Source organism: Sorex araneus, chromosome 2 (genome assembly GCF_027595985.1).
Source record: "Sorex araneus isolate mSorAra2 chromosome 2, mSorAra2.pri, whole genome shotgun sequence".
Lineage (NCBI taxonomy): Eukaryota > Metazoa > Chordata > Mammalia > Eulipotyphla > Soricidae > Sorex > Sorex araneus.
The window spans coordinates 26,613,391-26,641,259 of record NC_073303.1 but is presented as its reverse complement, the minus strand read 5'-3'; the positions used below and the strand labels follow the sequence as shown (position 1 = coordinate 26,641,259).

Genomic DNA, 27,869 nt, shown 5'->3' with positions numbered 1-27,869 from the left:
AAAATCACTTAGCAGGGGCAGTTTGGTGGACAAAAAAAAAAAAAAATCCTTCATGGGGGCCGGAGCGATAGCACAGCAGGGAGGGCCAACTCGGGTTCGATTCCCAGCATCTCATAGGGTTCCCCGAGCACCGCCAGGAGTCATTCCTGAGTGCAGAGCCAGGAGTAACACCTGAGCATCACTGGGTGTGACCCCAAAAGCAAAAAAAAAATTCTTCAAAAACATGGGGCTCTCTGGGTGAAGAGATTCGTGAGGGCTCGCTCAGGGGTGCAGGGGTGTGAGGTTGCGAAACAGGTCCGACCCCTCGGTGTGAGGGGAGCCACCGTGGGGCATGACCCATGTCATGTCCCCAGGCTGTGGCCCGGTGTCTGCCAGGACCAGCCCTGTGTCTGTGGCATCCAGACAGGACACGGGGGCGAGGTGGGAGCCCCTTCCACGGCCGTGTGTCAGGAGCAGCAGGAAAGAGCCAATTGTCGGCCCCCCTACAGACCCAGCCTGGTGCTCCGCTGATCCGCACCTGACTTCTCTGCCAGATTCGCTCTCTGGGGTAGCCCCCACGGCCTTGCTGCAGCTGAGCTCGCCCCCCCCCCCCCCCAGCTCTCTGGACGGGGCAGCCACAGGACGGAGATGACAGGAAAGATTCGCACACTTGAAGACAGCATCGTGGACGTGATCTGAACGGCTGACGGGAGATGGGCCGGAACGGCCTCGAGAATCTGTGGAGGAAGAAAAACGGCCCAGCAGCCAGAGCGTTAGAGCCCTAGGGGAGGAGAGAGAGAGGCAGTGGCTGGAAAAGATTCCAAATTCGACAGAAGACGTAATAAATCTACGGCTTTGGAAAGCAGAGTGACCTCCAAACCAAAACTCCCCTGTCTGGTACCACATCATCGAACACTCAGAAACAAAAACAACGGGCAGGTCCTGCGAGCAGAGAGAAATGGCAGCTTGCCCCGAGAGACAAACAGCCCCGGCCACAGATCCCTCACCGGTATCTGCGGAGACCAGACGGCGGGAGGGAAGACGCATCACCCCGGAACACGGGGCTCCGTGCATAGATCCTTCGCGGCCATGGGAGATAGCAAAACAATCTCAGAGGAAGGAAAACGGGGAGAATTTGTTGTTTGCTGACTTTCCCCGAGAAAGAATGACTCAAGGCTATTCTTAAATCAGAAAGGAAGTGATGAAAGAAATCTCGGGCTTTCGGGGAGGGAGGGAGCACATCCAGAGAGCTGAAACACAAGCGAATGTGATCATCTCAGCCTACTCGGGGAGTTTTCTGAAATAGGTTTAAAGCTTGAAGCCAGGATGGAGATACTGGGCCAGAGAGGGTAGGGCGTTTGCAGATGGCCAACGGGTGGGTTTTATTTTTTCTTTTTGGGTCACATTTGGTGATGCTCGGGGGTTACTCCTGGCTCTGCACTCAGGAATCACTCCTGGCAGTGCTCGGGGAATCATATGGGATGCCGGGGATTGAACCCAGGTCAGCAGCATGCAAGGCAAACACCCTCCCCACGGTGTCATTGCTCTGACCCCAACCTGGGTTCAATCCCCAGCACCCACTGTGGTTCCCTGGGCCTGCCAGGAGGGACCCATGAGCACAGAGCCAGGAGTAAGTCCTGAGCACTGCCTGTTGTGGCCCTAATACAAACCAAGAAGTTGAAAGTACTGTCTGAGGTACTTCTCAAATAAGGGAGACATTTGTAGAGGAAACATTTAAGAGAGTAAGATTATTGGGGGTGGAGAGATGGTACAGTAGGGAAGGTGCTTGCCTTGCAAGTGGGCAACCCAGGGCTAATCCCCGACACCACGTTCGTCCCTAGGGTACCATCAGTCATGATCCCACCGAGGCAGGAGTAAGTCCTGAGTACCTGAGTACCACCTGGTGTGGCCCGAACAACCCCCTCCCCCCTCCCCAAAAAAAGAAAAGAGAAGATTGTTGGGTCAGAGATGTAAAGATCAATTCTACACACTTTTTTTTTGCTTTTTGGGTCACGCCTGGCGATGCATAGGGGTTACTCCTGGCTCATGCACTCAGGAATTACCCCTGGCGGTGCTCAGGGGACCATATGGGATGCTGGGATTCGAACCCGGGTTGGCCTCGTGCAAGGCAAATGCCCTACCCACTGTGCTATTGCCCCAGCCCTACACACTTTGTTTGAACTGCAGAATACTGACACTAGCAGACAGGTACGTTATTAGGTGGGTCAAGTGTCAGACACACTCGCAAAGCTCTGCTAAAGGGTTGGAGCCAGAGTGAAAACACTGGGCCAGGGTGATAGGGCAGTGGGTCGGGCACTTGCTTTGCACATGCCAACCTGGTCGGGTTTGTTTTCTTTCTTTCTTTCTTTCTTTCTTTCTTTCTTTCTTTCTTTCTTTCTTTCTTTCTTTCTTTCTTTCTTTCTTTCTTTCTTTCTTTCTTTCTTTCTTTCTTTCTTTCTTTCTTTCTTTCTTTCTTTCTTTCTTTCTTTCTTTCTTTCTTTCTTTCTTTCTTTCTTTCTTTCTTTCTTTCTTTCTTTCTTTGTCACACTTGGCGATGCTCAGGGGTTACTCCTGGCTCTGCTCTCGGGCATCACTCCTGGTGGTGCTCAGGGAAGCCGGAAACTGAACCCAGGTCAGCTGTGTGCAAGGCAGGTGCCCTCCCCGCTGTGCCATCGCTTTGGCCCCCCTATGCCGGTCCTCCTTGTCCCTCGCCTCCGTCCCTCGCCCGCTGCTCCTCATTACTGACCTGGGGGGGACCCACCAGGAAATAGGAGACGCGCTGAGGAGTTTGGCCGCCCACACAACGCCTGGCCTTTCCGTTCCAAATGCAGCACCTTGGCGGGAAGGACCCCCGGCCCCCACCCACTTGATTCTGGGCTGGACCTTGTGACTTACGGTCGGAGTCCCCGGGGCGGGTCCTGTGGGTCCTCTCGCTGTAGGTGCTCTGAGCTCCCCTGTAAGTTGGCTCAGCCGCGAGGAGCCGTTCTGTGGACGAAGAGGTTGGTCAGACCTTTCTGCCGGGCTGAGGCCGCGTGGAACAGAACTACGTGCCTGGCTGGACTCGGGCAAACTGTAGAGTCACGGAGAGTGACACGCTGTTGTTCAGGGCACTGGATCCTGTGGAGCGGAGGGAGGGTGGACAGGCAGAGAAGTGCCACAGCCAAGGGTGTGTCCCCCTCACTCAGCACAGCAACAAATGTTTTTGTTTCTGGGCCACACCTCAAGGTGCTCAGGGCTTCCTTTGGGCTCCGCACTCAGGGATCAGTCCTGGCAACCTTGGGGTACCGGATGGGGCACTGAGACTCGAACCCGATTGCCACATGCAAAGCAAACACCCTGTCTGCTGTGCTATCACCCCAGCCTCAGGAAAATGTCTTTTGCTTTTGCTTTTGGGGCCGTACCCAGCAGTGTTCAGAGGTTACTCCTGGCTCTGCCCTCAAGACTTAACTCTCAGGCTCAGGGGACCAGATGGGATGTCGGGGATCGAACCCCAGTTTACCGTGCAAGGCAAGCTCCTACCCACTGAGCTATCTTTCGGGCCACTTGACTTCTCTCATGGAGTGTAGACCTTGGGATTTTGCCATGTGGCTATGTGTAGTTGGGTCATTTTCGTTGCTGTGCGGTTAGAATTCAGTTACAAGAATAACTGTGTTTGATGCCTTACTGTGAACTTTGCACTGTGGAATTCTGTATGGCAGTGAAAAAGCAAATGACTTCGACCATATGCCATCAAGCAGTTGGAATGTTCTTGATCAGCCCTGCCGTGGATGGGCACGTGAGCGGCTTCCACTTTGGATAGAATTTGCAATTCAAAACAAATGTTCTCGGACATCTGTTTTGGTGGCCGTGAGCACTCACTTTTGGTTATGTTTTTGGATCACACCTGGCAATGCTCAGGGGTTGCTCCTGGCTCTGCACTGAGGAATTACCCCTGGCGGTGCTTGGGGGACCATATGGGATGCCAGAGATCGAACCTGGGTCAGCCACGTGCAAGGCAAACGCCCTCCCCGCTGTCCTATCTCTCGGGCCACAATTGAACACCCATTTCTGATGAGAATTAATGTGGCAAAAACCCCTGGTTTTCGTGTTTCAGCCCTTGCCCCTTCTAGTTACTTTTTCACGTGAAAACCACAGTGATCTTTGTTTGTTTGTTTGGGGGCCACACCCTGCGGTGCTCAGGGGTCTCACTCCTGGCACGCTTGGGGAATCTCCTGGGGTGCTGGGGGTGGAGCCGGGGTAGACCACATGCAGGGCCCTGCCCACTGTGCTACCCGCCCCACAATGATCCTTAGAGAATAAGAACTGGATCCCTTCCCGGGTGTCAGAAAGGCTTCCCCTCAGCCTCAGAATTTAGCGCAGTCCCCTCCCACAGCCTCCCAGAGAGAGTGCCTTCCTCAGTTTCCCCACCTCACACTTTCTCCCGGCAACCATCCTGCCATCTGCCCACTCGCCTGTCCACCCCTCATCTAGTCTCCTGGTCCCTTCGTGTGCCCGGCATGCCCCGACCTCAGGACTGTGCCTTTGTTTCCTCTGCACCCCCCAATCCTCACATCCCACTCCCCCACCCCTCTCTGTGGAGGTGTCTGCCCGAATGCCAGCTCCTCGGAGGGGTTCTGTGTGCCCCTTGCCCTCTGTTCCTCCCCCCACCGCCCCCCGTGCGTTTTCTAGCTAGCTCTGATCACTGCAACTTCCAGTGTCTGAAGATCCCAGGCCCGCTGGCTTCTTGCTCTGCACGAGAGACCTTGAGATGACCTTGTGCTCACGCTCATCCCTTGGGTCCTAGAGCAGGGCCGCGTGTAGTAGGTGCTCAGGAAACCCTGGCTGAATCTCAGACCCCAGCAGGGCCCGAGGTCAGACGCGGCTCAGCCCGACACCAGCTTCCTCTTCCCTGGGAGTGGCTCTTAATCGCCTCGGCCCTGAGATCCCCCGTCTCTTACCCGCCGCCCACAGGGGATCCCTAGCTGGAGGGTCCCGGCCTGGGGGAGACCGTAGCCACCCCAGACAGTCCCCACACCTATGAAATGGTTCATGGTGGACAGCTAGTGGGGAGGGTGTCCGCCCTCCCCTGGTGGCCAGGGCCCTGTGCCCGTCCCTCTGACCCCCGTCTCCGGGGCCCTGTGCCCGTCCCTCTGCCACCCTGTCCCCAGGGCCCTGTGCCCGTCCCTCTGCCACCCTGTCCCCAGGGCCCTGTGCCCGTCCCTCTGCTGCCCTGTGCCCGTCCTTCTGCCGCCCTGTCCCCAGGGCCCTGTGCCCGTCCCTCTGACGCCCCGTGCCCGGGCACTCTGTCTCAATGCAGACCTCAGGAGAAGGCCGCCTCGTTCATTCCCCACCGCCAACCCCCATCCGGACAGAGCGTGGGGCCATTCTGCCTTCTTGGTAGTCACGACCACATTAAGCATCCACTGATGAGGGCTGGTTGCCTGTGCCCTGGTGCCAGCGGGGCCCGTAGCCTCAGCCCTGGGCTCCCGAGGAGGCAGGGAGCACTGCTGTGGCTGCGTGGGGGCAGCCTGGGACAGGAGTGGAGGCCCCCAGGGGCTGGAGCAACAGGACAGCGGGCAGGGCGTCGGCCTCCCATGCAGCCAACAAGACTTTGGTCCCTGGCACCCCATTTGCTTCCCCGAGCCTGCCGGGAGGGATCCATGAGCACAGAGCCAGGAGCAAGCCCTGAGCACTGCTGGGCGTGACCCCAAAACATCAACAAAGAGAAGTGGGGGACACAAGGGCTCAGTGGCCCAAGGGGGCTCCTGTCCTGTAGACTGGCCCTGCCTGGGGCGGGAAGGAGGTGTTGGGGGGGCAGTGACGGGGGAGGTCCCTGGGCCTATCAGGAACCTGCCAGCGGGAGTGTAGAGTGTAGAACGTTCCAGTTGGGTGACGGGGATCCTCTCAGCAGCAGATGGGGCTACCGGGGGTGGGGGTGGAAGACCTCTGAGCTGGGGGCAGGCCCGACAGAGGGGTCACCTTTTCCGCAGAGTCCCAGAGGGTGGACGCTGAGCTCAGGGGCCTGCGGGCAGCAGATGGGCCGGGTCAGCTGACAGGAGGTGCCGGGGTGGGGGGCAGGGTGGGGGGGTGGTTGCCCCGGATGAAAGATGATCTGGGGGGCGGGTGGCAGGTGGGCTGGGGCTCCGCTTACCACACCCGGGAACTCAATCCCTCCCCGCTCCAGCTGGGGTTCCCCTGCCCCCCACCCTCGTGGCCTGACCCCAGGGGCGGTCTCTGGCCCGGGAAGGCCAGGCGGGACCTGTCATTTGCAGGTCCCCGCTCATGTTTGCTGATATGTGACGGGCACTTCAGGTACACGGGATCCTGTCCTGCCTTTGACATAGGGCAGGTCCTTTAGCCGTGAAACTTCTAGAAACTGGTAGCCGGGGGCTGGCAAGGTAGTACAGACAAATGGCTGGCCTTGCACATAGCTGGCTTGGGCTGGACCCCAGGACCCACACAAGGTCGCCTGAGCCCCACCAGGAGGGATCCCTGAGCACCGCGGGTGTGGTCCAAAACACACAGGAGAAGGAAGGAAGGAAGGAAGGAAGGAAGGAAGGAAGGAAGGAAGGAAGGAAGGAAGGAAGGAAGGAAGGGAGGAAGGGAGGGAGGAAGGAAGGAAGGAAGGAAGGAAGGAAGGAAGGAAGGAAGGAAGGAAGGAAGGAAGGAAGATTGGGTTACAGTTACTGTACTCTCTACTCATGTTCTCCCTCCCTTTTATTTTCTCCTTCCCTCCTCCCCCTCCCTCCCTCCCTCCCTCCCTCCCTTCTTTCCTTCCTTCCTTCCTTCCTTCCTTCCTTCCTTCCTTCCTTCCTTCCTTCCTTCCTTTCTCCCTTCATTCCTTTTCTTCCTCCCTTCCTCCCTCCCTTCCCCCTCCCTGCCTGCCTCTTCTCTTCCTTCCTTCTTTCCCGCCCTGTGGTGGTCAGTGGGGCTTCCCTGACAAGTGCTCAGGAGTCTCTCCCATGAATACTGAGACCATGCGGAGCCACGGATCGAACCCAGGGCCCTCCCTGCTCACAGACCACACGCTCCAGCCTCTCTGAGCCTTGTCCTCAGCCCTTCGGAGGGAGCAGGGAACCGGTGCAGGGACCGGGGAGGACTGGGCAGGCCGTGGGGCCCAGCCTGGCTTCCGTGTCTCGGAGCCTCGGACCCCAGCTGGGGCCAGCCAGGATGGGAGGGCAGGACCCACGAGACCCCCGCCTCGGCAGCATCCGGCCGTCACGCTGTGCACCAGCGAAGAGAGGAGAAACACACGATTGGCCGGGGCAGCGCGGACAGGCAGGGGCCGAGAGCGCTGGCCGGGCCGGGGGAGGCCAGACCCGGAGCAAACCCAGAGTAGAGGGCGTTACCGAGAGGATATTCCCGCCCTGCGACCAGCCGTGACCCGTGGCAGTGGCCAGGCCCACGCGGTGGCGCCCCCGAGCGGCCGGCCGTGGGGTGACCGGGGAGCCTGGCCCGGTCCAGCCCGCGGCTCCCCGACACCCGCCACCTGTGCCCGGACGGCGCGTCTGGTTTGATGGGCAGGCGGGAGCCGGGGCCGCGCGTGCGCGGAGCGCGGAAGGGGCGGGCCCAGAGAGCGCAGCGGGCGGGCGCACAGGCTCCGCGCGCAGGAGACCCAGGTTCGATCCCCGGCACTGCGGCAGCGACCCCTGAGCACAGTTGGGAGTAGCCCCTGAGTCCTTCAGGGCGCGCTCCCGCCCCCAAAGCACTGTGGAAGACACTGTTCCTAAGCACTTTTTCTTTTTTTGCTTCATTTTAAATGTATTTTTGCTTCCTTCCTGTCCCATCTGCCCTCCCCGGGCTCTATGGGGTCCCTGACAACTTCCAGGGACTCAAGACTGCAGGGACCCCGCCCAGTGTCTCTCTGACCAAGTCCCCCGCCCCCGGCTATGGGGTGTTCCTGCTGCGGGGCGGGGTGCAGGGGTGGGAGGCGGAGGTGGGGTGCTGCTGAAGCTCATTGCACTCTGTTCTATCGTAAGACCAAGCCTCAGGACTGGCCAGCACCCTTGGGGGGGCAGCATCAGCTTCCCACCCCCTGGGGTGACAGGCTCTAGGTGGGACCTGGGGCGGGCCAGGCAGAGACTTGCAGACGGGAGCAGGGCCCGCCTGCACCCCACCCAGTGTCTGATCCTTGGAAGGCACGGGGTGCCCCGCCCACGTCACCTCCGTACCTCCCCTGTCCCCACTGCAGCACCAGACCCGCCACCGAGGGATGGGGCCGGGGGCGGGGGGGGGGGGGGCGCTGTAGGTCAGGCTGTGACTGGGCATGCCGAGGGCTGGTGTGTTGGTGCTGGAGCTGAGTACAGGGGGTGTGTGCACGGCCTGGAGAGGGCTGTGTGTGTACTTGTGCGGGGAGATGGGGACAAGCACCCCGTGGGGCGCAAAGACACTGTGGGTGCTCGTGGCAGAAGTATGTGGCTGAGGAGCGAGAACACAGCAGGAAAGGTACTTGCCCGGGTCCCATCCCTGGCGCCTGAGAGTGCTGCTAGGAGTGAGCCCCAGTACCGCGGGGTGGGGCCCCAAACCAGAGGGAAGGGAGGGAGGGAAGGAGGAAGGCAGGCAGGGAGGGAGAGGGGGATGGGAGGGAGGAAGGAAGGAGGAAAGAGGGAGGAAGGAAGGAAAAAGGAAGAGAAGGAGGGAGGAGGTAAGGAGGAAAAAGAGAGGAAGGAAGGAAGGAAGGAAGGAAGGAAGGAAGGAAGGAAGGAAGGAAGGAAGGAAGGAAGGAAGGAAGGAAGGAAGGAAAGATGGACGGAAAGGAGGGAGGAAGGAAGGAGAAAGGAAAAGAGGGGAGGGAAAAAGGAAGGGAGGAAGGAAGGAAGGAAGGAAGGACTGGAACTTTCCAAGCGCCCAGACGCGCGCGAGCTGGGCGGTGGGTGGCCGGCGCCGGAATCACAAGACCGGGTGCCCGCGGGGGTCGGGGCGCTGGACGGGGACAGCCGGCGGCCAGTCTGTAGAATGGGTGGGCGCGCAGCCTGCCCCGGCCTCGCCCCCGAGCGGTGACTGGGCGCGCGCGGTCGGCGAGGGATGCGGGGCGGGTGGGGGGGCCGGGCCGGCGCCGCGGGGAGGGCGCGGGGCGCGGGCGCGCGGGCGCCAGGGGTGAAGCGCGCGCGGGGTGCGGGCGGCCCGGGGTCCGCGGCGCGGGGCCGGCGGCGCAGCTTTGCCCGGTTGCCATAGAAACCAGCAGAAGGAGGTGGGTGGCGGGGGCGGGGGAGGGGAGGCAGCGGCTGCGGCGGCGCTGGCGCGGCGGCTTCCCGCGGCGGAGGGGACCCCAGGGCGCCGAGCCCCCCGCCGTCCCCCGCCACGGAGCAGGACTCGGAGCGGCCGGGCCCAGCGGGGGCCGCGCGCCCACCTGCCCCTGGCCCGGCGCCCACGCGGGCCCAGGTAGGCTGCCCGCTGGGCGCGGGGACCCCGGGGCGGGGGCCGGCCGGGCCCGGCTCTCTGCTCGGTCCCCCCGGGGCTCGGGGGGCTGGGCCGGGAGGGGGCGTCCGTCTCGGCCTCCCCCCCGCCCCCCACCCCGGGGACGCCGGCGCAGCCCCCGCGGGCCGCGGGCACCGGCCGCCCCTCCTCTCCGTCCCTCTGCGGCACGGCCGGGGACGGACCGCGAGCGCGCGGGTGGGGGTGGGGCCCCAGGAACTGGGCCGCTGCGGGGTTCGGGGGCGCGGGTCGGGGGTGACCTCGCGGGAGTGCTGGCGGCCCCGGGGCGCCCCGCCGTGAGGGTCACGCGGAGACCCCCGTTCTCTTCTGCTCTCGAGGTGGCAGCCACAGAGTCCGGCTCCCCTTGGGGCTCAGACCTAGCGGGTGGCAGGCCCATGTCCCCCCCCCCCGCCCTGTCCCCCCCACGACCCAGCCGGCCTGGCCCCCATCACCCTCCGTCTCCGTCACTGCAAAGGCCCTGGGCCCCGGGGTTCGTTTCTGCCTGGAGCCCTGGTGTGTCCTCCCGGCTCCGCACCCCCAGCTCCTGCCTTCCCCACACCCCCCATGTGGCGCCCGTGAGGCCTGGCTCATTCCTTCCGGTCCCCCTCACCGAGCGGCCCCCCTTTCTCTCCCAGTCCTCCCTGTAGGCCTCCCTCCTGAGTCCCGTTGCCCCCAGACTCAGGCAGGGAGACCCCCAGATGTGCCTCCTGGAACACAGTTCCCATCGCCCCGCACCCACCCTCCGCCAGGGTGGGTTACCCCCGGCTGAGGGTCCCCAGAACACCCAGAGAGCCGGCCCTGCGGGCTGGAGGGAGACTGGCCCTCCCGGGCCTCCTGGGCAGTGAGGGGAGCCCCCCCCCAGCTGCGCTAGGAGTTGGGTCTCCACTAACTGCACTCCCGGTGCAGGAAGCAGCACCCCGGGGTCTTGCCAGGCCCAGGACCCTGGCCCTGCCCTGTGGACCCCGGTGCCCCCGCCTTTCCAGGCTGTCCCCAGCATTCCCCTGCTCCCAGCACCTCATTCACCTGGGGGGCTGCAGCCCCTGCCAGGCCTCCCCAGGAACCAGGGTTCCCTGACACTGTCTTGCCCCAAGTCTGTCCTTCAAGGCCCTGGGGGTTGCCTCAGCCCTCCCTGCCCTCCCCCACTGGCCTCCTCCCTCTGTCCGCCACCTCCGCCAGGCAGGGTCAGCTGCCCCAGGGCCTAGGCACTGACCTTCCTTTGCCGTCTCCCCCTTCCCCCGCCCCCTGCCTGGGCGTGCCTCCTCCCCCCACTCTGGGCTAGAAGCTCCTGGCTCGCCCCGCCTGTCCCCTCCCTGCCGTGTCCATCTGTGCGGGGCTGGGGCCCGGCACCTGCTCCACTGGCCGTCCCTGCTCTCATGCCCGGCCGCCAGGCCGCTCCCCGGAGCAGGGCCGCTCCGTCCCGCCCTCGGGGAAACCAGAGCTGTGACCGGAGCTGCGAGTCCACCCAGGGGGTCCGCCAGCAGCCCTCCCGCTGCATCTGTGCACCCGGGGGCCGGTTCTCGGGGTGTGGGCCAGCGCCCCTGTCCTGCTGGCCACAGGATGGACGGGGCCCTGGGGCCAGGCATCTCTGCCAGAGATAGAGTGTGTGTCTGTGTGCATGTGTGTGTGTCTGTGTGTACCTGTATGTGTACCTGTGTGTGTACCTGTGTGTGTGTCTGTGTATGTGTGTACCTGTGTGTGTCTGTGTGTCTGTGTGCATGTGTGTGTATGTGTGTACCTGTGTGTGTCTGTGTGTATGTGTGTGCCTGTGTGTGTTGTGTATGCATGTGTGGATGCCTATATGTATGTCTTTATGTGCATGTGTGTGTACCTGTGTATGTATGTGTGTGCCTGTGTGTGTCTGTGTGTATGTGTGTGCCTGTGTGTGTCTGTGTGTATGTGTGTGCCAGTGTGTGTTGTGTATGCATGTGTGGATGCCTGTATGTATGTCTTTATATGCATGTGTGTGTACCTGTGTGTGTCTGTGTGTGCCTGTGTGTGTTGTGTATGCATGTGTGTACCTGTGTGTATGTGTGTGTTGTGTGTGCATGTGTGGATGCCTGTTGGATGCCTGTGTGTGCCTGAGTGTGTACCTGTGTGTGCCTGTGTGTGTGTTGTGTGTGCGCCTGTGTGCCAGTGAGTGTGTGTGTGTGCCCTCCTGCTGAGCGGAGTTCGGTGCCGTGTGGAAAGACTTGCTGACCCCCGGGCCCCAGGAGACTGATCAGGGCACATGCGGGTGTGAAATGACCCAGGCTCCATCCCGGGCCTCGCTGGGGTGGCCCTGGACACGCCCGAGCACTGCGGGGTGGTCCCTCGGGTCCCCGCCACACCCCAGGCCCTCACACTGGACGCCGGCCTGGCTGGCCGGGTTGCGCCCGGCTCCGCTGGACCTTCTTGGTGCTCCCCGGGGAGCAGGTCGCCTCTGGTCCTGCTGGGGCAGGGGCGAGGTGGGAGAGTGCGGGGGCATTCAGGGAAGGCCTCCTGGGGGCAGCGGGGTTCTCGGGGGAGAAGGTTAGGTGGTGTGTGTCGCGGATGGCTGGGGACGGAGGCCCCTTGCCGCTCCCTGGCCCCTCTGCCCGCCCGTCTCGGGGGGTGGCGCAGCCTGGCTGTCCGGGGCGGTCTCACCCCCTCCTGTGCCGAAGGAGGCAGTTCCGGCTTCCCCCGAGCAGGGCCCAGTGGCCCCAGGGCCAGGAGGACTGGGGTGACCCCCCAGGGTGCTGGCTCTGGACTGGCTCCTGCAGAGGGGGGGTGGTCAGGGGAAGGACTCGACTCATCTCTGGAACAGGGCCTACTGTCCCCTCCCAGCTGTGTGACCACAGACCTGTCACTCACCTTCTCTGGTCTGAGTGAGGCAGAGAAGTCGCGGCCCAGCCTGGCCAGCAAGGTGTGAGGGTCACACAGCCGGGCGCACAGCAGGCCCCCGCCATGGCACCCGTCGGGCCTGCGAGGCATCCAGGGCGCGGGGTGGGGGGGCGGAGCTGGCCGCCCCCGATGCTTCCCCACACGTGCGCCAAGAAGCCGCCCGGTGACTGGGGGGCGGGGTGGGGAGGGGGGGGCTCTGTTTCTGCCTCCCTCTGGGTCTGACTTGGGCTCGCATCACCTTTTGGTTTTGTTTTTGGGCCACACCCGGCTGTGCTCAGGGCTCACCCCTGGCTCAGCACTCAGGACTCACTCCTGGCAGTGCTCAGGGGGCCATGTGGGGTGCCGGGGATTGAGCTTGGTGGGCCGCGTGCAAGGCGAACTCCTGACCCCACAAACGCTGAGCTGAGCTGTCTCTCTGGCCCCAGGTCGCTACTTCCTCTCTACACATAGTGGGCGCCTGCTGTGTGCAGGTGCCCGTGTTTGGCGCGGGGACGGGTGGGGATTTAGTGTTTTTGCCATTTGATGGGTAGACGTTCCAGAAGGCCCTTGGCATTGCTTCACTCATTCAGCAGAAACGCATCACACAGGCGGTGCCAGGCGCTGCTCTGGGTGCTGGGAACACGGCAGAGCAGCAGCAGGCCGAATCGGCTGAACAGAAGTGGGAGAGAGGACACGCAATTGCTGAGCAGGGGCTGCTGAGCAGGGGCCCGCACAGCCCCTCAGACACAGGCAGCGGGAGCGGGAAGGGGCCCAGGGTGGGAAAGGGCGTGTGCTGAAGCGACGGAGACATCTGAGCAGAGCTGGAAATCTGTGGGGGAAGCACCCCTAGTAGGTGCAAAGGCCCTGAGGTCAGAACAGGGAGAAAGTAGAGCTGGAGCAGGAGGGAGGACAGAGGGTGAGGGCTGGGCCAGCTGCACTTGAGGAGCCTCCTGGAAGGAAAGAGCTTGAACCTGGAGGAGGTTGGGAGCTGTGGGATGGTGCTGAGGAGGGGAGCAGCGGGGTCTGGTTTGGATTTGACCAGTTTCCCACAGGCTGCTGCTGGGGAGTGGGCAGGAGACTCTGAGGGGAGGAGGGGGCCAGGCGCGGGGAGGTTGTCGGGAAAGCACAGGACCTTGTGGCCAGACAGATAGCACAGGGGGGAGGCCTTTGCTTTGCATGTGGCAGACCCAGGTTCAATCCCCAGCACCCCAGATGGTCCTTAGCACTGTCAGGAGTGAGCCCCAAGCACAGAGCCAGGATGAGCCCCGAGCATAGAGCCAGGAGTGACCCTGAGCACAGAGCTGGGAGTGAGCCCTGAGCACAGAGCCAGGAGTCAGTCCCGAGCACAGAGCCGGGAGTGACCCCGAGCACAGAGTCAGCAGTGAGCCCCGAGCACAGAGCTGGGAGTGAGCCCCGAGCACAGAGCTGGGAGTGAGCCCCGAGCATAGAGTCGGGAGTAATCCCCGAGCACAGAGCTAGGAGTCAGCCCCGAGCACAGAGCCAGGAGTCATCCCTGAGCACAGCTAGGAGTGAGCCCCGAGCACAGAGCTAGGAGTCAGCCCGGAGCACAGAGCCGGGAGTGAGCCCCAGCATCAGGTGTTCTCCCCACAAAATAAATTCCCAGCTCCGGGCTTGAGGAGTGACAAGGGAATTAAGGGCAGGTGCTATGGCCCCCCCCCTGCCCCCATCTCACTCCCCCCCTGTCATCAGCAGATCCCAAGAGTTTTCTTTTTTGAGGGGAGAGGTCACACCAACAGTGCTCAGGGCTTACAGTGCTCAGGGGACCATGTGGGGTGCCGGGTATTCGAACCCAGGTTGGCCGAGGGCAAAGCAAACGCCCTCCCCGCTGTGCTCTCCTCTCCTTGAAACTCTAAATTCTCAGCCCCGGCTCCCTTCGTGGTTGATGTTGTGTGCGGGTGGCGGGGGTCACGCCGAGCCGTGGGTCCCCCACGGGGGGGGGGGTGCTCGAACTCCCTTTTGTGGTGTGCGCATGCCGCTCGCTGTGGAGTGGGGTGTGGCCCAGGGACCGTGGACGGCAGAGTGGCCCCTGCCTGCGGGTCCCCTAGGCTGGGACGTTTCTTTCTTCTCCTTTCCGGTGGTGCCCAGCCGGGGCGTCAGGCCTGCCAGGCTCGTCTCTACAGAGCTGCCCCGCCCCCCTCCCCCGACACCCTCCTTGTCAGCGGAGCCCAGGGCCAGGCGAGGGGCCCGCGGTGTCTGCAGGGACCCCAGACCCAGAGCTCGTGCCACGACAAGGCCCCTCAGCCGCGTCCACCTCGCTGCGGGAGCCCGGATGCCCGGCTCTCCCTGGCCTGGGCAGGGCAGAGGGTGGGTCCTGCCGTCCCTCTCTGGACGTGCCAGGCCCGAGCTGCGCTGCCCCTTCCCCGCCTCGAGAGTGTCCGCTGCCCCAACGCCAGCCCAGGCGAGGGGCTTTTTCTTTTTTTGCTTTTTGGGTCACACCCAGCGATGCTCAGGGGTTACTCCTGGCTCTGCACTCAGGAATCACTCCTGGTGGTGCTCGGGGGACCGTATGGGATGCCGGGGATCGAACCCGGGTCGGCCACGTGCAAGGGAAACGCCCTCCCCGCTGTACTATCACTCCGGCCCCGAGGGGGCTTTAAACAGAGGAGGGGTTTTTGTTGTAGGATTTTGTGTGGGAAGAGGGCACAGCCGGCAGTGCTCAGGAAGTACTCCCGGGCCTGTGCTCGGGGCTCGCTGGGGTGGGCTCGGACCACGTGGGGGCTCTGCGCAGACGAGCAGGATGGAACGGCGCAGAACGAGCCAGCCGGGACGTCTCCTTCTCCCCGGCCCACCTCCCAGTTCTGGTTTTGGGGTCACAGCCGGCAGTGCTGAGGGGTTACTCCTGGCTGTGCTTGGGATTCCGGGCATCGAACCCGGGTCAGCCGCATGCAAGGCAGACACCCTCCCCGCTGTGCTATCACTGTACCCCCCCACACACACACCTCCCAGACAGCCTTCTGCTGATTGACACGTCTTGGGAGGGTCCCCTCCAACTAGAACATTCTGGCCTCCCTGCTTTCCCCGCCCAGCCCCGCACCCCTGGACAGGGCAGCACCTGGGTCTTCTCCAGCAGGGAGGGCATCCGGCCACCTCCTGGGGTCACCCACTCGCTGGCGGGCCGCAGGGCCCCAGGTTCCCCCTGGGTGTTTCCCGAGTCATGGCCCCTCTGCCCCCAGGCCTTGACCTTCGTTTCCAAGATAAATCAAAGAGTCCAATTTATTTTTCTTTTTATTTGAGGGGGAGGGTTGGGCCGAGTGTGCGCAGGTCTCACCCCTGGACCTGTACTCAGGGGTTACTCCTGGCGGTGCCGGGGCCCGTCTCTGGGCCTGGGGGTCAAGCTGGAGGAAGCGGCATGCGAGGCAGGCGCCTCGGCCTGTAGTGCCTCAGCCCCAGGGCCCCGCTCTTTGTGGCTTCACGGGCTCTGGGGGGCGGGGGGGCCCTGGTCTGGCCGACCCTCTTCCTTCTCTGGAGGCTCCCCAGAGCGAGAGAGATGGTGTGGAGGTTAAGTAGCACGCTTGCTCTGCAGGGGGCCGAGACCCTGATCCTGGTTCAATCCCTGGTATCACATGTGGTTCACGCACCACGAGGTGTGTTCCCTCAGCACGGACCCTGATGTAGACACACACACACACACACACACACACACACACACACACACACACACACACACACACAAGCTCCTCCAAGCCAAAATAAGCAAAATGCTTTTACTTGTTTTTTATTTGGGGCCCACACCTGGCAATCTGACTTGCTCAGGGGTTACTCCCAGCTCAGTGCTCCAGGGAGCGTGTGGTTCCTAGGCTCATGCCTGGAGGGACAGGGGGTCTCGGGGTCACTGGACGGTGAGTCCTGAGCAGGAAGTCTGCATCTGAGTAGCGGGGGATCCCGCACCCCCACAGCGAGTTGGGACTCCAGCTCTAAAATGGGGTGCACGGGGACACTCCTCTCATCTCTGGGGTCTCTCTTCTGCCCCGCAGCGCATGAGCAGCCCGGCCCGCTGACCGCCACATCGCCACTGTCCACCCCGCCACGGCCACGCCATGTCCGGCTCCTACGATGAGGCCTCGCTGGCTGCAGAGGAAACCACAGACAGCTTCTGGGAGGTGAGCCCTGTGACCCCCCACCCCCGGCCGGGCCCAGGCCTTGCTCTCGGGAGTAGTGGGTGGGATGTCTGCCCCCGTGCTTGTGCCCCTCATCCCCATCAGGCCCCTGGAGGGGCCCCTGACACTGCCCTGGGGCTCTTGCACAGCTGTCCGCCCCTGCCCTCCCCATGGACGGGGTGCAGAGAAATAGGGGGTGTTCAAGGACCACCGGCAGGGGGCACGGAGGACAAGGCTAGGACGCAGGAGTACTTAAGAGGCAGAGAAGTGTTTTTCTGTTGGCTCCTGAGCCCCCAAACATAAACTGCCAACGCTAAATTAATATGTGTTTAATGAGACGTCGACAAAACCTAATATTGTGTCAAGACGCCGCAGCCGCCAGCGCGTGTGACTGTCTAAATAGCGAGAGCGCATGAATAATTCATCCCAGCCCGGCCGGTTAGGGCAGCGTTCCGCAAGGAGGAAACCATGCGTGAAGTGGGCGAGGGCTCTGCAGACCCCAGGGTGGGCTGGCAAGGGGCGCGGGGCGGGGGGGAGGAGGGAGATGCGGCGGACGCGCGGGCGCCCCCTGCCGGACGTGGCGGGCACTGCGGAGGTACCCGCGGCGGGCGGGAGGCGGGGGAGGTGAGACGGGCGCGCGGCGCGGGCGCCCCCTGCAGAGCGCGGCGGGCAGGGCGCGCGGGCTGCGGAGAGGCAGGGAGGCGGGGGAGGTGAGCGGGCGCGGGCGCCCCCTGCAGGACGCGGAGGGCACGGTTGGAGGCCTCGCGGCGGGCGGGAGGGGGGGAGGTGAGACGGGCGCCCCCTGCAGGATGCGGAGGGCGCGCAGGCTACGGGAAGGTGGGGGAGGGGCGGCGGGCGCGGGCGCCCCCTGCAGGGCGCGGCGGGAAAGGCGCGCGCGCTGCGGGGAGGCGGGCAGCCCGCGGGAACTCCGCTCACCTGCCTGGCCCCCAGGTGGGGAACTACAAGCGGACGGTGAAGCGCATCGATGACGGCCACCGCCTGTGCAATGACCTGATGAACTGCGTGCAGGAGCGCGCCAAGATCGAGAAGGCGTACGCCCAGCAGCTCACCGACTGGGCCAAGCGCTGGCGCCAGCTCATCGAGAAAGGTGAACCATGCCCTGAGCCCCCTGGCTGCATCCTGCCCCAGGGCCTTTGCTGCCGCTGGCCCCACACCTGCACACCCCTGTCCCTCTCCCACCCCAAACCAGGCCTTGCTGTCCTGGTTGTACAAAACTCGGTACAATTTTTGGTTGAGCACTGCTAGGAGGCGAGCCCTGAGCACAGCCCCAGAAGTAGCCTTAGAGCACAGCCAGGTGTGGTCCCCAAACCAAACAAAAGCAAACCATCACCTTTTTCTTTTTTTTCTTTTTGGGTCACACCCGGCGATGCACAGGGGTTACTCCTGGCTTTGCACTGAGGAATTACTCCTGGTAGTGCCCAGGGAACCATATGGGTTGCTGGGAATCGAACCCGGGTCGGCCGCGTGCAAGGCAAACCCCTCCCCGCTGTGCTATCGCTCCAGCCCCACCATCACCCTTTTTTTTTTTTTTTTTTGCTTTTTTGGATCACACCCGGCAATGCTCAGGGGTTACTCCTGGCTTTGCACTCAGGAATTATTCCTGGTGGTGCTCGGGGGACCATATTGGATGCTGGGAATTGAACCCGGGTCGGCCACGTGCAAGGCAAACACCCTACCCGCTGTGCTATCTCTCCATCCCCCTCACCATCACCTTTTTCTTCTGAAATAATTTAAACAGAAAAGTTGCATGAATAGTCCAGAGAAATTGGATCCTTCCACCTAGGAGGTAATACCTCACCTTTTATTTTCTCACTCTATGGGCATATTTTCAAAGCCCTTTATTTTATTTTATTTATTTATTTTTTTGCTTTGTGGGTCACACCTGGCGATGTACAGGGGTCACTCCTGGCTCATGCACTCGGGAATCTCCCCTGGCGGTGCTTAGGGGACCATATGGGATGCTGGGATTCGAACCAGGGTTGGCCGCGTGCAAGGCAAATGCCCTACCCTCTGTGCTGTCGCTCCAGCCCCTCAAAGCCCTTTAAATGCGACCCTTTGCCCCAAGTCTTCCTGCAGCGTCTAAGCAGGAGAACCCTTGTTTTGGTGCCAGGAGCCCAGCCAGACACCCGGCCGGCGAAGGGCACTGTATAATTCCCCTCCGGGACTCGGGTTCCGGGATCCAACCCCGGCTCCCGTGGCCCTTCGCGGTCAGGTTCCTAGAACGAGGCCCTCGGTGCCGGCCAGTAACAGTCCCAGCCGGGGGTTTCTGTGTCTGAGCTGCTGGTTTTCTTCATCACTCGCCTCCCAGTCCCAGGGCCGGGGCTGGGCCCATTCTGCCCGGCACGGAGCCTGGCCCCGGGCCCAGAACACAGAACAAATGACGAGACCAGCTGGCCGCGAGGCCTCTCGCCTTCCTCGCCACCTGGCCCTGCTATGCCCAGCCCCCGCTTCAGGAGCCCCTCGTGTGCCTGGTGCCCGCACTGCCCCCCCTCCCCGTCAGGCTTACGGGCCCGGGCAGGGGAGGGTCTCAGGGAGGTGGGGGTGCCTGTGGGGTGCCGAGGTCCCGTGACGTCCCCCATTGGCCGGTCCCTCAGGCCCGCAGTACGGCAGCCTGGAGCGCGCCTGGGGGGCCATGATGACCGAGGCAGACAAGGTGAGCGAGCTGCACCAGGAGGTGAAGAACAACCTGCTGAACGAGGACCTAGAGAAGGTCCGGAATTGGCAGAAGGACGCCTACCACAAGCAGATCATGGGCGGCTTCAAGGAGACCAAGGAGGCGGAGGACGGCTTCCGCAAGGCCCAGAAGCCCTGGGCCAAGAAGATGAAGGAGGTGCCCGGGGGTCAGCTGCGGCGGAGGGGGGCCACCTGGTCAGAGGGAGGGGGTCCAGTCAGAGGGAGGAGGTCTCTGATCATGAACGTAGGAAGCATCCGGGCTTCTCGGGAAGAAACCAGGGGACAGGCGGGAGGATATAGGGTCCCCCATGCAGCGGGCAGGCACCACACTGCCCAGCGGGGCTCTGGGAGTGGGCACTGCTCGGGCCCCATCCCCCCAGCCCAGGCAGGACGCGGACGTGGCCGACTCACCAGTCCCGCCCCACCCGCAGCTCGAGGCCGCCAAGAAGGCGTACCATCTGGCCTGCAAGGAGGAGAAGCTGGCCGTGGCGCGGGAGATGAACAGCAAGTCCGAGCAGTCCGTGACCCCCGAGCAGCAGAAGAAGCTGCAGGACAAGGTGGACAAGTGCAAGCAGGATGTGCAAAAGGTGCTGGCCGGCCCGGGGGGCTTGGGGGTGGGGTGGGGGGGCCGCCGCAGGCCTGGCTCTCATCTTCTCCTTTCACCCCTGACCTTCAGACCCAGGAGAAGTATGAGAAGGTGCTGGACGACGTGGGCAAGACCACCCCGCAGTACATGGAGGGCATGGAGCAGGTGTTCGAGCAGTGCCAGCAGTTCGAGGAAAAGCGCCTGGTCTTCCTCAAGGAGGTGCTGCTGGACATCAAGCGCCACCTCAACCTGGCGGAGAACAGCAGGTAGCGGGTGCGGCGGCGGCCTGGGCACCGCCAGCAGCGCCCGCGGTCTCAGGACAGGGCAGGGACTCGTCCCGGGGCTGCAGGGAGAGCGCCGGCCTTGCGGGTTTGCTCCCCCGCACCCCTGGGGGTCCCCTGAGCCCTGCCAGCAGTGATCCGAGCCGGGAGGAAGCCCTGAGCACCACTGGGCACTGCCCCGCTGCCCCTCTAATGAAAGAGGGAGAGGTGCGGACCCCGTGGGTGCCAGGGGCAAGCCGGACGCATGAGGCATTGGCTTGCTGGGGGCTGCGTGGCCTGTGGGGGAGGGGAAGAGCGGCTGGGGTGGACCGGGAGCTGCCTGTGGGAAACCTGGCCGGAAAGAGCATCCACCTGAGCTGCTGAATCCCAGCGCTCAGGAGAGGAGGGGCCGGGTAAACCTGTGCCCCCCCTTCCCGTCTTCCCTGGGCACAGCTACATGCACGTGTACCGAGAGCTGGAGCAGGCCATCCGGGGGGCCGACGCCCAGGAAGACCTCCGATGGTTCCGCAGCACCAGCGGGCCCGGCATGCCCATGAACTGGCCCCAGTTTGAGGTGAAGACGTGTGGGATGGGGCAGGGGTGGGTGAGGAGGGTGGGAAGCGGCCTCTGAGGGCAGCCCTGCCCCCCCCGCCCACCCCCAGCCTGACCACTCCCGGGCCTCCAGCAGGAGTGGAACCCAGACCTCCCTCACACCGCCGCCAAGAAGGACAAAGTTCCCAAGAAGGCCGAGGGGGCATCACTGAGCAACGCTGCCGGGGCGGTGGAGTCCACCTCGCAGGCAGGGGACCGCGGCAGGTGAGTGCCCGGCCGGGGCCGCAGGGGTGCCCACGCTGGGCAGCCGCACCCTAGCCCAGGCCACGAGACGTGGTCCAGAGCAGAGTTTCTCAGCCTTTCTCCAACCGTCGCCCCTCCCAGCCTTGCTTCCTGGCCATCCTTCTCATGCCATTCGTGACTTTCACCGTGGTTGCGCCCTGAGACTGTCCCGGCCTAAATCACAGCGGCCTCCGGCTCTGTCGGGCCAAGCTGGCCCTCCCACGGCACCAGCGCCGTGCGTGGCATTGTCAGCGGGCCTGGACGGGGCTGCAGGCTCTCCACACGCCCGCGGGTGCCGTCCTGCCCTCTCCCCGCTGCTGCGGGAATGTTCCCGTGTACAGATGGACGGGCCGACACCCAGAGGGGCTCCGGGCTCGTGAAGGGCACACAGCACAGAGTCAGCCTCGGAGCCAGGGCAGGATGCCCAGGAGGCCGTTAGTCGTGGGGGCTGGAGGAGGGTCACCAGGGCGACACCTGACAGTATCGGGGAGAGTGCCAGGCCTGGCACGTGGTGCGCAGTGCCGCGGGGCAGATGCCGTATACTCGGCCCGGGGGCTGGCCCTGGGCCAGAAGCTTTGCTCTTGAACACGAGGCCGGGCCGCCTCTCTCCGGTCCCCAGACGTTCGCTGGGGTGTGAGTGCTGTCACGACGGCCACGCTCCCCATCTGTGCTGAGCGCTGCCGTGGGTGTCCCCGGCCCAGCGCGGTGGGAGCCGGAGAGTGGGTGGGCTCAGGAGGGGCGGGGCGGGCGCCTCAGCTGGGCCCTCTCCCTCAGCGTCAGCAGCTACGACAGGGGCCAGACTTATGCCACGGAGTGGTCGGACGACGAGAGCGGGAACCCGTTCGGAGGCAACGAGGCCAACGGGGGCTCCAACCCCTTCGAGGATGACTCCAAGGGCGTGCGCGTCCGCGCCCTCTACGACTACGACGGCCAGGAGCAGGACGAGCTCAGCTTCAAGGCCGGTATGGGAGGGTCCGGCCGGGGAGGGGCGGAGCCTGAGGCAGGGCGCGCTGCGATTTGCGGGCTTGCTGCTGGGGGCGGGGTCTGAGGCAAGGGACCCAGCGATTTGCGGGCTTGCTGTTGGGGGTGGGGCCTGAGGCATGGGGCGCTGCGATTTGCGGGCTTGTAGCCGGGGGCGGGGGCTGAGGACAGGGGCCGCAGAGATTTGCGGGTTTGCTGCGTGGGGGCGGGGCCACCATCTGTACTAAGATGTGTGGTCCCTGGGGCTCAGATTCCTGGGGCCTTAGAAAGGCAGGGGCAGGGCTGGCGGGCATCAGTTAGGTGCCCGGCCAGAACAGAGGCCTAGGATGGGGGTGCGGGGTGAGGAGAGTCCCTGCAGGGCCCTGAGGTTCTTGGCCCGCGGGCTGTGCAGGAGGGCTGGTCTCCAGGGCCCAGACCGCTGGGGGCTGCGCCCTGCGAGCCCCCGCCAACCAGCCCCTCTCTGTGTCCCCTTCCCAGGAGACGAGCTGACCAAGCTGGGCGAGGAGGACGAGCAGGGTTGGTGCCGCGGGCGGCTGGACAGCGGGCAGCTGGGCCTCTATCCCGCCAACTACGTGGAGGCCATCTAGCTGCCCTGCTCCCCACACACTACCCCCCTGCCTCTCCCTCACCGCGCCCTCCTCCCCCCTTCCCCACGCCATAGAGTTCCAGACATATTTTCCGATCAAGCTTTTATTTTTTTAAACGTCAAAACAGAACAAAACAAAAACTACAAAGAGACAGAGCGTTTGCAGGGCTGCCCGGAGGCCAGCGCCCCAGGGTAGGTGAGGGTCTTAGCCTGACTGACATCACATCTGCTCTCCAGACCCCACCAGAGTGTCTCCTGAGCCGGAGGGACGGCTCCTGGACCCTTCTCTCAGCTCGCGTCCCCGCCCCCATTCTCGGGCCTGATTTTCTGATCTCTCGTTGCCGTCAGCTCCCACCGCCACCTTGCTCTCCCCAGCCCCCCCCTCCAGGCTCCCCAGAAGGGGACTTCTGGTCTGTCGTCTTTCACTTTGTCTTGGGGAGCCCCCTTTATCTCCTAGCCCCGCCCTTGGGACTGGAATGGGGCTGGCGGAGGAGAAGGGGGACCCTCTTCTCCTGTAGAGGAATCCTGGGGTCCCTTGCTTCCCCCAGGTACGAGGAGAGGTGAGCTGGGGCCGGCACCGGTGTTCGTGAGGTGCTAGAGGGTGCATGAAGGAGCAGGCCTCAGTCCTCCCAGCTCCCCGCCCAGCCAGGGACCGCCACCCCCTGCTGGACCCTTGCCCCCCACTGTCCAAGCAGCTCGTCCCCGGAGCCGCCCCCTTAGCAACTCACAGAGACCCCCAACCCCCTCTCAGATGTCTCCAGGCCCAGGGCACAGCCAGCAACAGTAGCAGCCTTCCCTGTGGGGGGGCCCCTGACCAGCGCCCCGCTCCAGCCCCCACAAGGCGCATCACGCCGCAGGAAAGCGAGCCGGAATGCCAGGCACCCCCTCCTGCCCCCTCTCTGGCCTGTGTCGGGGGTCCCGGCGGGGTTTCAGGGAGAGCCTGGGAACGTCCCTGCTGTCCTGACAGGGTTTGGCCGAGCAAGGACCGTGATCTCCTTGTGAGAAGTCCAGAGAGTGACTCTGTCTTCCCTGCCCCACTCCGTCCCCTTGCAGGTTCCCCTCCCCCGCAGCTACACACTTCCCTGCTGGCAGCCCCTGCAGCCCCCCAGCCTGGGTCTCAGTAAAACAACGTTTTGGGGTGGGAGGAGCTTTGGAGGCAGAAAGAGGGGCCAGTGCAGGGCAAGACCCCGAGGTGGCGGGGAGCACTGTAAGGGAAGGGGGGAGGGTGAGGAGCTGGAAGTTCTGGGGGCCCGGGGAGCTGCCCCCTCTCCGGGGCCTGCAGGCCCCGCCCCACTCTGCATTGCATCATCGGGCAACTGGGCCCTCCTGGCGCCCTAGCCCGCCCCCCACCCTGGCTGCTCCTCCTGACAGCCCACTCCCAGCGCCAGGGAGCCCAGCCGCAGGGCCCCCCCCCACGCTGCGTGGGTGCTGTGTGTCCTCGCGGCTCCGGGCCAGGGGGGTGGGGTACCCCCGCAGCACCCAGGGCCTGTGGGCTCGCTCCCCCCCGCCATCTGCAGCTCTGCAGGGCTTGGAGCGAGTGGGGTGCCCTCAGCCCCGCCCCGCTCACCAAAGGCCTCCAGCCTCTTCCAGCCAGCGTGGTGTCGGGGGGGCTGGTGCCCTCATGCCCTCGGAAGGTGGGAAGCTGGCGCGTCTGCACCCGGGGCCTGGCCTTGGCCTTCTCGCTGTGCCGGCGGCTGCCCAGCCTCGGGGGAGGGGCGGTGGCCCTGACCACATCCCAGGCCTGGCGCCCTCAGAACTCAGCTGCCCGCGGGGCAGGGACTCGACACCCCGTTCTCTCTAAGTACCCGCCTCCGGGGCCCCGTGTGGGAGCCCCCTGCCCTGGGCCCAGACTCTCAGGGTGGGGAGCGGGAGGGCTTCCCCCACACACACACACCGGAAGGTCCCCGGGCTTCAGGGGCACGGGCCCCCCTGGCCGTGCCCCCGCCTCCTGTAGCCTCCCGCCCGCCCGCACCCTCGATGCTGCACGGGCCCGCCCGCGGGGCTCGGCGAGTAGCGTGTTTGTCCCCGTGAATCGCCCTCGCTCGCCGCCCTCGGCTTCCTGACTCCATTAGTCCGACACTTGTGAACCTCTGAGAAGTGCTGTGGTCTCAGCAATGCGCCTGTTTTGTACATGACTGTGTAATTTAAAGGCATATAAATACAAATATATATCGAGAGCAGTCGCCAGTGTGCGAGTGTCACTGCGGCCAGACCCGTCACCCGGCGGCACACGCTCAGTCTCCGGCAGGCGTTTCCCGGGACTGGGGGCCGGGCCCGAGGCCAGCGCAGATGCTCCCCGGGTTCGTCGGTGGGAGGCAGGGACACAGGTGCCTCCGGCCGCCCCCAGCACAAACCCCTCTTGGTTCTGGTGCCTGGTGACAAGCGTGACCCAAAGGCCTTCCCCAAACACCCTTCTAGGGACCCTTGCACCCACAACGCAGTTTGTTTTCATTGTTGTTTTGGGGCCACACCTGGGGGGCTGGGGGCTACCCCAGGCGCAGGCGTTGCCCCTGCGGTGTTGGGAGCCACGTGGAAGCAGATGGGGCCGGGGTCTCCTGCAGGCAAAGCCTGTGTTTCGTCCTGTGCATCGTCTCCCCTTCCCGAGGCGTTGATTTTGGTTGGTTGGTGTTGGGGCCACACCCGGCAGTGCTCAGGGATTATTCCTGACTTTGTGCTCAGGGATCACTGCGGGCAGTGCTCGGGGGACTTTGTGGGATGCCAGTATTGAACCTGGGCTGGCTGCCTGCAGGGCACACACCCTACCTGCTGGACTCTCTCCTGTCCCTGTGAGCAGGGGGCACACACAGCAGTGCTCAGGGCTTACTCCCGCAGAGTGGGACCATATGAGGTGCTGGGTGTTGAACCCGGGTCAGTCCTACCCGCTGCGCTATCGCTCTGGCCCAATTTTTTTTTTTTTTTTTTTTGCTTTTTGGGTCACACCCAGCAATGCACAGGGGTCACTCCTGGCTCTGCACTCAGGAATCACCCCTGGCGGTGCTCAGGGGACCATATGGGATGCTGGGATTTGAACCTGGGTCGGCTGCGTGCAAGGCAAACGCCCTCCCCGCTGTGCTATCGCTCCAGCCTCACTGGCCCGATTTTTTGAAGCAAAGTTCTAAGGGAGGCCACAAGGCCTGTGGGGCCCCTCACGCCACAGTCCCAGGCTTCCTTTGGTGTGACATCATCGGGCCTGACCCCGTGGTGTTCTGCCTGGCCCCCAAGAGCACTTCTGCGTGGGACCCCCGAGCGGCTTGGGCAGGCCTGGACGCTGGGCTCTGTGTGGTCAGGCCCAGGCCCTGCCCGTGGTCCCTGTCCCCAAGTGGGCAGCTTCCAGGCAGAGCTGTGACCCGAGGCCAGTTCCCACCCTGCCACCAGATCACTGTGTCCCCACCCTATGTCTGGCTGGACGTTTCAGTGGCCACTCTGGCCCCAGAGCCTGGCAGGTGCCGGCACAAACCAAGCCATAGTACAGTGGGGCGGGCACTTGCCTTGCACATGGCTGACCCGGGTTCGATCCCCAGCACTCCATATGGTCTCCTGGGCACCGCCAGGATGGATTCCTGAGCACAGTGCCGGGAGCAAGCCCTGAGCATCACTGGGTGTTGATTTGGTGTTTGGGTTGTATTTTATTTTGTTTTGACAAAAGCCAAAAATCTGTCACTAGATCAGCTCAGACCCTCCATGCCCCCCTCCCCGCCGACTGTCGGCCACCCTGCCCGGCCCAGTGGCCGTAAGGCCTGCTCGGCGCTGGCAGGGGACACCAAGCTGGGGCTGCCTCTGCCCAGCCCTGTCTGCCTCACTCCCCAGTCCACCCGCAGCAGAAGCTTCTCTCGGTGGTTCCATGGGCAGCCCCCTGAGGAGGGGCTCCGGGGAAGGACAGGAAGTGGGCTGCCAGCCAACCGGGGGTGGGCGGGGTGTGCCCGCCCCGGGATGGGGCCTCGGCCACGCAGGAGCCCCCCCCCCCCAGCTCCCTGCTCCAAGCTCTGAGGCCCTTCCCGCCTCCCCCTGCCAGCAGGTGTTTCAGGGACTCCAGGGTGGGGGCGGGGGGCAGGGCAGCGGCTGGAGACAAAGCCGGTTCCCCAGAGCCAGGCTGGGTTCTGGCCAGGGTCCCAGACCGCCCTTCCTGGGGGCCGGGCAGACAACAGGGGCCCAGCCGGCCGGGCCTGAGCCAAGGCACCCTCCTCCCCATCCCAGCCGACAGATGCCAAGGTGCTGTTTGCTCAGTGCCAGGAGCAAACCTGCTTCTGGAGACAATAAAATTGCTGGGGGCAGAAGACTCTGTCCCAGGCAGCCGTTAACCCTCGGCAGTCCGGCCACACGGCTCCTGTGGGGTCATCGGAAAGCAGAGGCTGTGGGGGGCGGGGGCAGAAAGCTGGGGTGGGGTCCCTGCTGAGGCTGTTATGACTGAAACTGCATCTTCGCCCCCACAAAGGGGGAGGGGCCCTGGAGAAGGGCCCTGAGCACAGATGCAGCCTCGGGAGCCAGTCAGGAGAGCTGGGGGGCTCCCGGGAGCCCACCGCACCCTCGCGCGCCTGCACCCCACTCCCGCGCTTGCAGGGGGCGCCGTGACCTTGGCCCTCGGCAAAGAGGCACTGAGGGCACGCAGCTTCCCTTCCACCCTGCCGGCTGCAGAGCCAGCACCCCCTCCCCTTTCCCCCTCCCCCCTCAACCCCACCCTCACCATCACCCCCACCCCAACACTCACCCCACCCTCACCTCCATCCCCACCCCCACTCCCAGCCCAGCCCCCACCCTCACCCCCACCCCAAGGCTCACCCTCACCCCACCCCCACTCCCAGCCCAGCCCCCACCCTCACCCCTCCTCTCTCAGCCCCAACCCCCCTGGACGGAGACGAGCCCCTGTAGCGGGGTCAGCCTCCAGCCCCCAGGCAGAGGCCGGGCTCAGCACAACAGGACGGGAAGGACAAACCTGCACCCCACTGCACAGTGGCGCCCCCTCTGGCCCCGCCACTCCCCTCGGGGCCTCCACCAGGTGAGGGGGGGTCGGGGTGTCCATTCAGTCGCCGCTGTGGCCTCAGGACTCGCCGCCTCGCTCACACGCTTCTGCCGTCACCTCTTACCTACGGGCAGGTGCATTCGGTGGGACTCCGGGCCCACTTCCAGTAGCGCTGGGGGCCGGGGCTGGGCCTGGAGCCCCCACATGCACACTTCGTTCCCTCCGAGCCCCCACCCTGCAAACCAGGCCTTTCCTTCCCTTTGGGGCGCACCTGCCACGCTCAAGGAACCATATGGGATGCCGGAGATGGAACCTGAGTCGGGCGTATGCCAGGCAAGCACGCAACCTGCTGTGCTAAGTCTCTGGCCCAACCGTTTTAGACTCAGCTCAACGCCACCTCCTCCAGGCAGCCTCTTTTGACCACCTCTGACCCCCTGCTACCACAACCACCTTCAGTGCTAGGCCCAGCCAGCCACTGTCCTCACCCCTCACTGCAGAGACATGGCAGGGGGATACGTCCGTTCTTTAGCATCTTTATTATCGGACCTGGAGCCCCCCTCCCCCGGACTCCCCAACTCGGTGGTGTAGATGTCTCTTAGCATCATGCCAGGCAGAATGCGAAGTAGGCAGCAGAGAGCACTGG

General features: G+C 64.1%; 2 protein-coding genes across 6 annotated transcripts in view; one reads left to right on the top strand and one right to left on the bottom strand.

Moving 5' to 3' along the window:
• Positions 1–24,449, top strand: part of PACSIN1 (protein kinase C and casein kinase substrate in neurons 1) — a 56,438-nt gene extending 31,989 nt beyond the window's left edge. Inside the window, exons 1-10 of one of the 4 annotated variants that reach the window (XM_055129043.1) lie at positions 9,012–9,148; positions 16,206–16,331; positions 17,280–17,436; positions 18,944–19,179; positions 19,454–19,609; positions 19,699–19,874; positions 20,322–20,442; positions 20,557–20,684; positions 21,477–21,664; positions 22,161–24,449. In XM_055129043.1, coding sequence (XP_054985018.1) covers positions 16,269–16,331; positions 17,280–17,436; positions 18,944–19,179; positions 19,454–19,609; positions 19,699–19,874; positions 20,322–20,442; positions 20,557–20,684; positions 21,477–21,664; positions 22,161–22,270 — 1,335 coding nt within the window. In that variant the 5' untranslated portion in view covers positions 9,012–9,148; positions 16,206–16,268 and the 3' untranslated portion in view covers positions 22,271–24,449. Of the gene's footprint in view, positions 1–9,011; positions 9,149–9,180; positions 9,340–16,205; positions 16,332–17,279; positions 17,437–18,943; positions 19,180–19,453; positions 19,610–19,698; positions 19,875–20,321; positions 20,443–20,556; positions 20,685–21,476; positions 21,665–22,160 lie in introns of those variants that run through there. The other 3 variants (XM_055129042.1, XM_055129044.1, XM_055129041.1) reach the window with 3 other exon arrangements.
• On the bottom strand, positions 9,583–12,384 carry LOC129402445 (uncharacterized). 2 transcript variants are annotated; one of them, XR_008628663.1, is made up of 2 exons: positions 11,108–12,384; positions 9,583–11,061 (listed from the first exon to the last, which is right to left on the bottom strand). XR_008628663.1 is itself a non-coding variant. In XM_055129045.1 (2 exons), exons 1-2 carry the CDS (start codon positions 12,319–12,321, stop codon positions 11,322–11,324), a joined length of 951 nt encoding a protein of 316 aa, XP_054985020.1. In that variant the 5' UTR covers positions 12,322–12,384; the 3' UTR covers positions 9,583–11,321. The 2 variants fall into 2 exon arrangements, 1 of the variants encoding a protein (XP_054985020.1); XM_055129045.1 differs by having other exon boundaries at positions 9,583–11,341; positions 11,391–12,384.
• Positions 24,450–27,869: the final 3,420 nt, after the last annotated feature.

Excerpts from the sequence above, each read along its gene's own strand:
- LOC129402445 (XM_055129045.1), bottom strand. The coding sequence starts at position 12,321 with ATGCCTCGCAGGCCCGACGGGTGCCATGGCGGGGGCCTGCTGTGCGCC. Across the intron at positions 11,342-11,390 it reads CAACACACACATACACACAG|GTACACACACATGCATATAA; the intron begins GTACACACATGC and ends AGACACACACAG.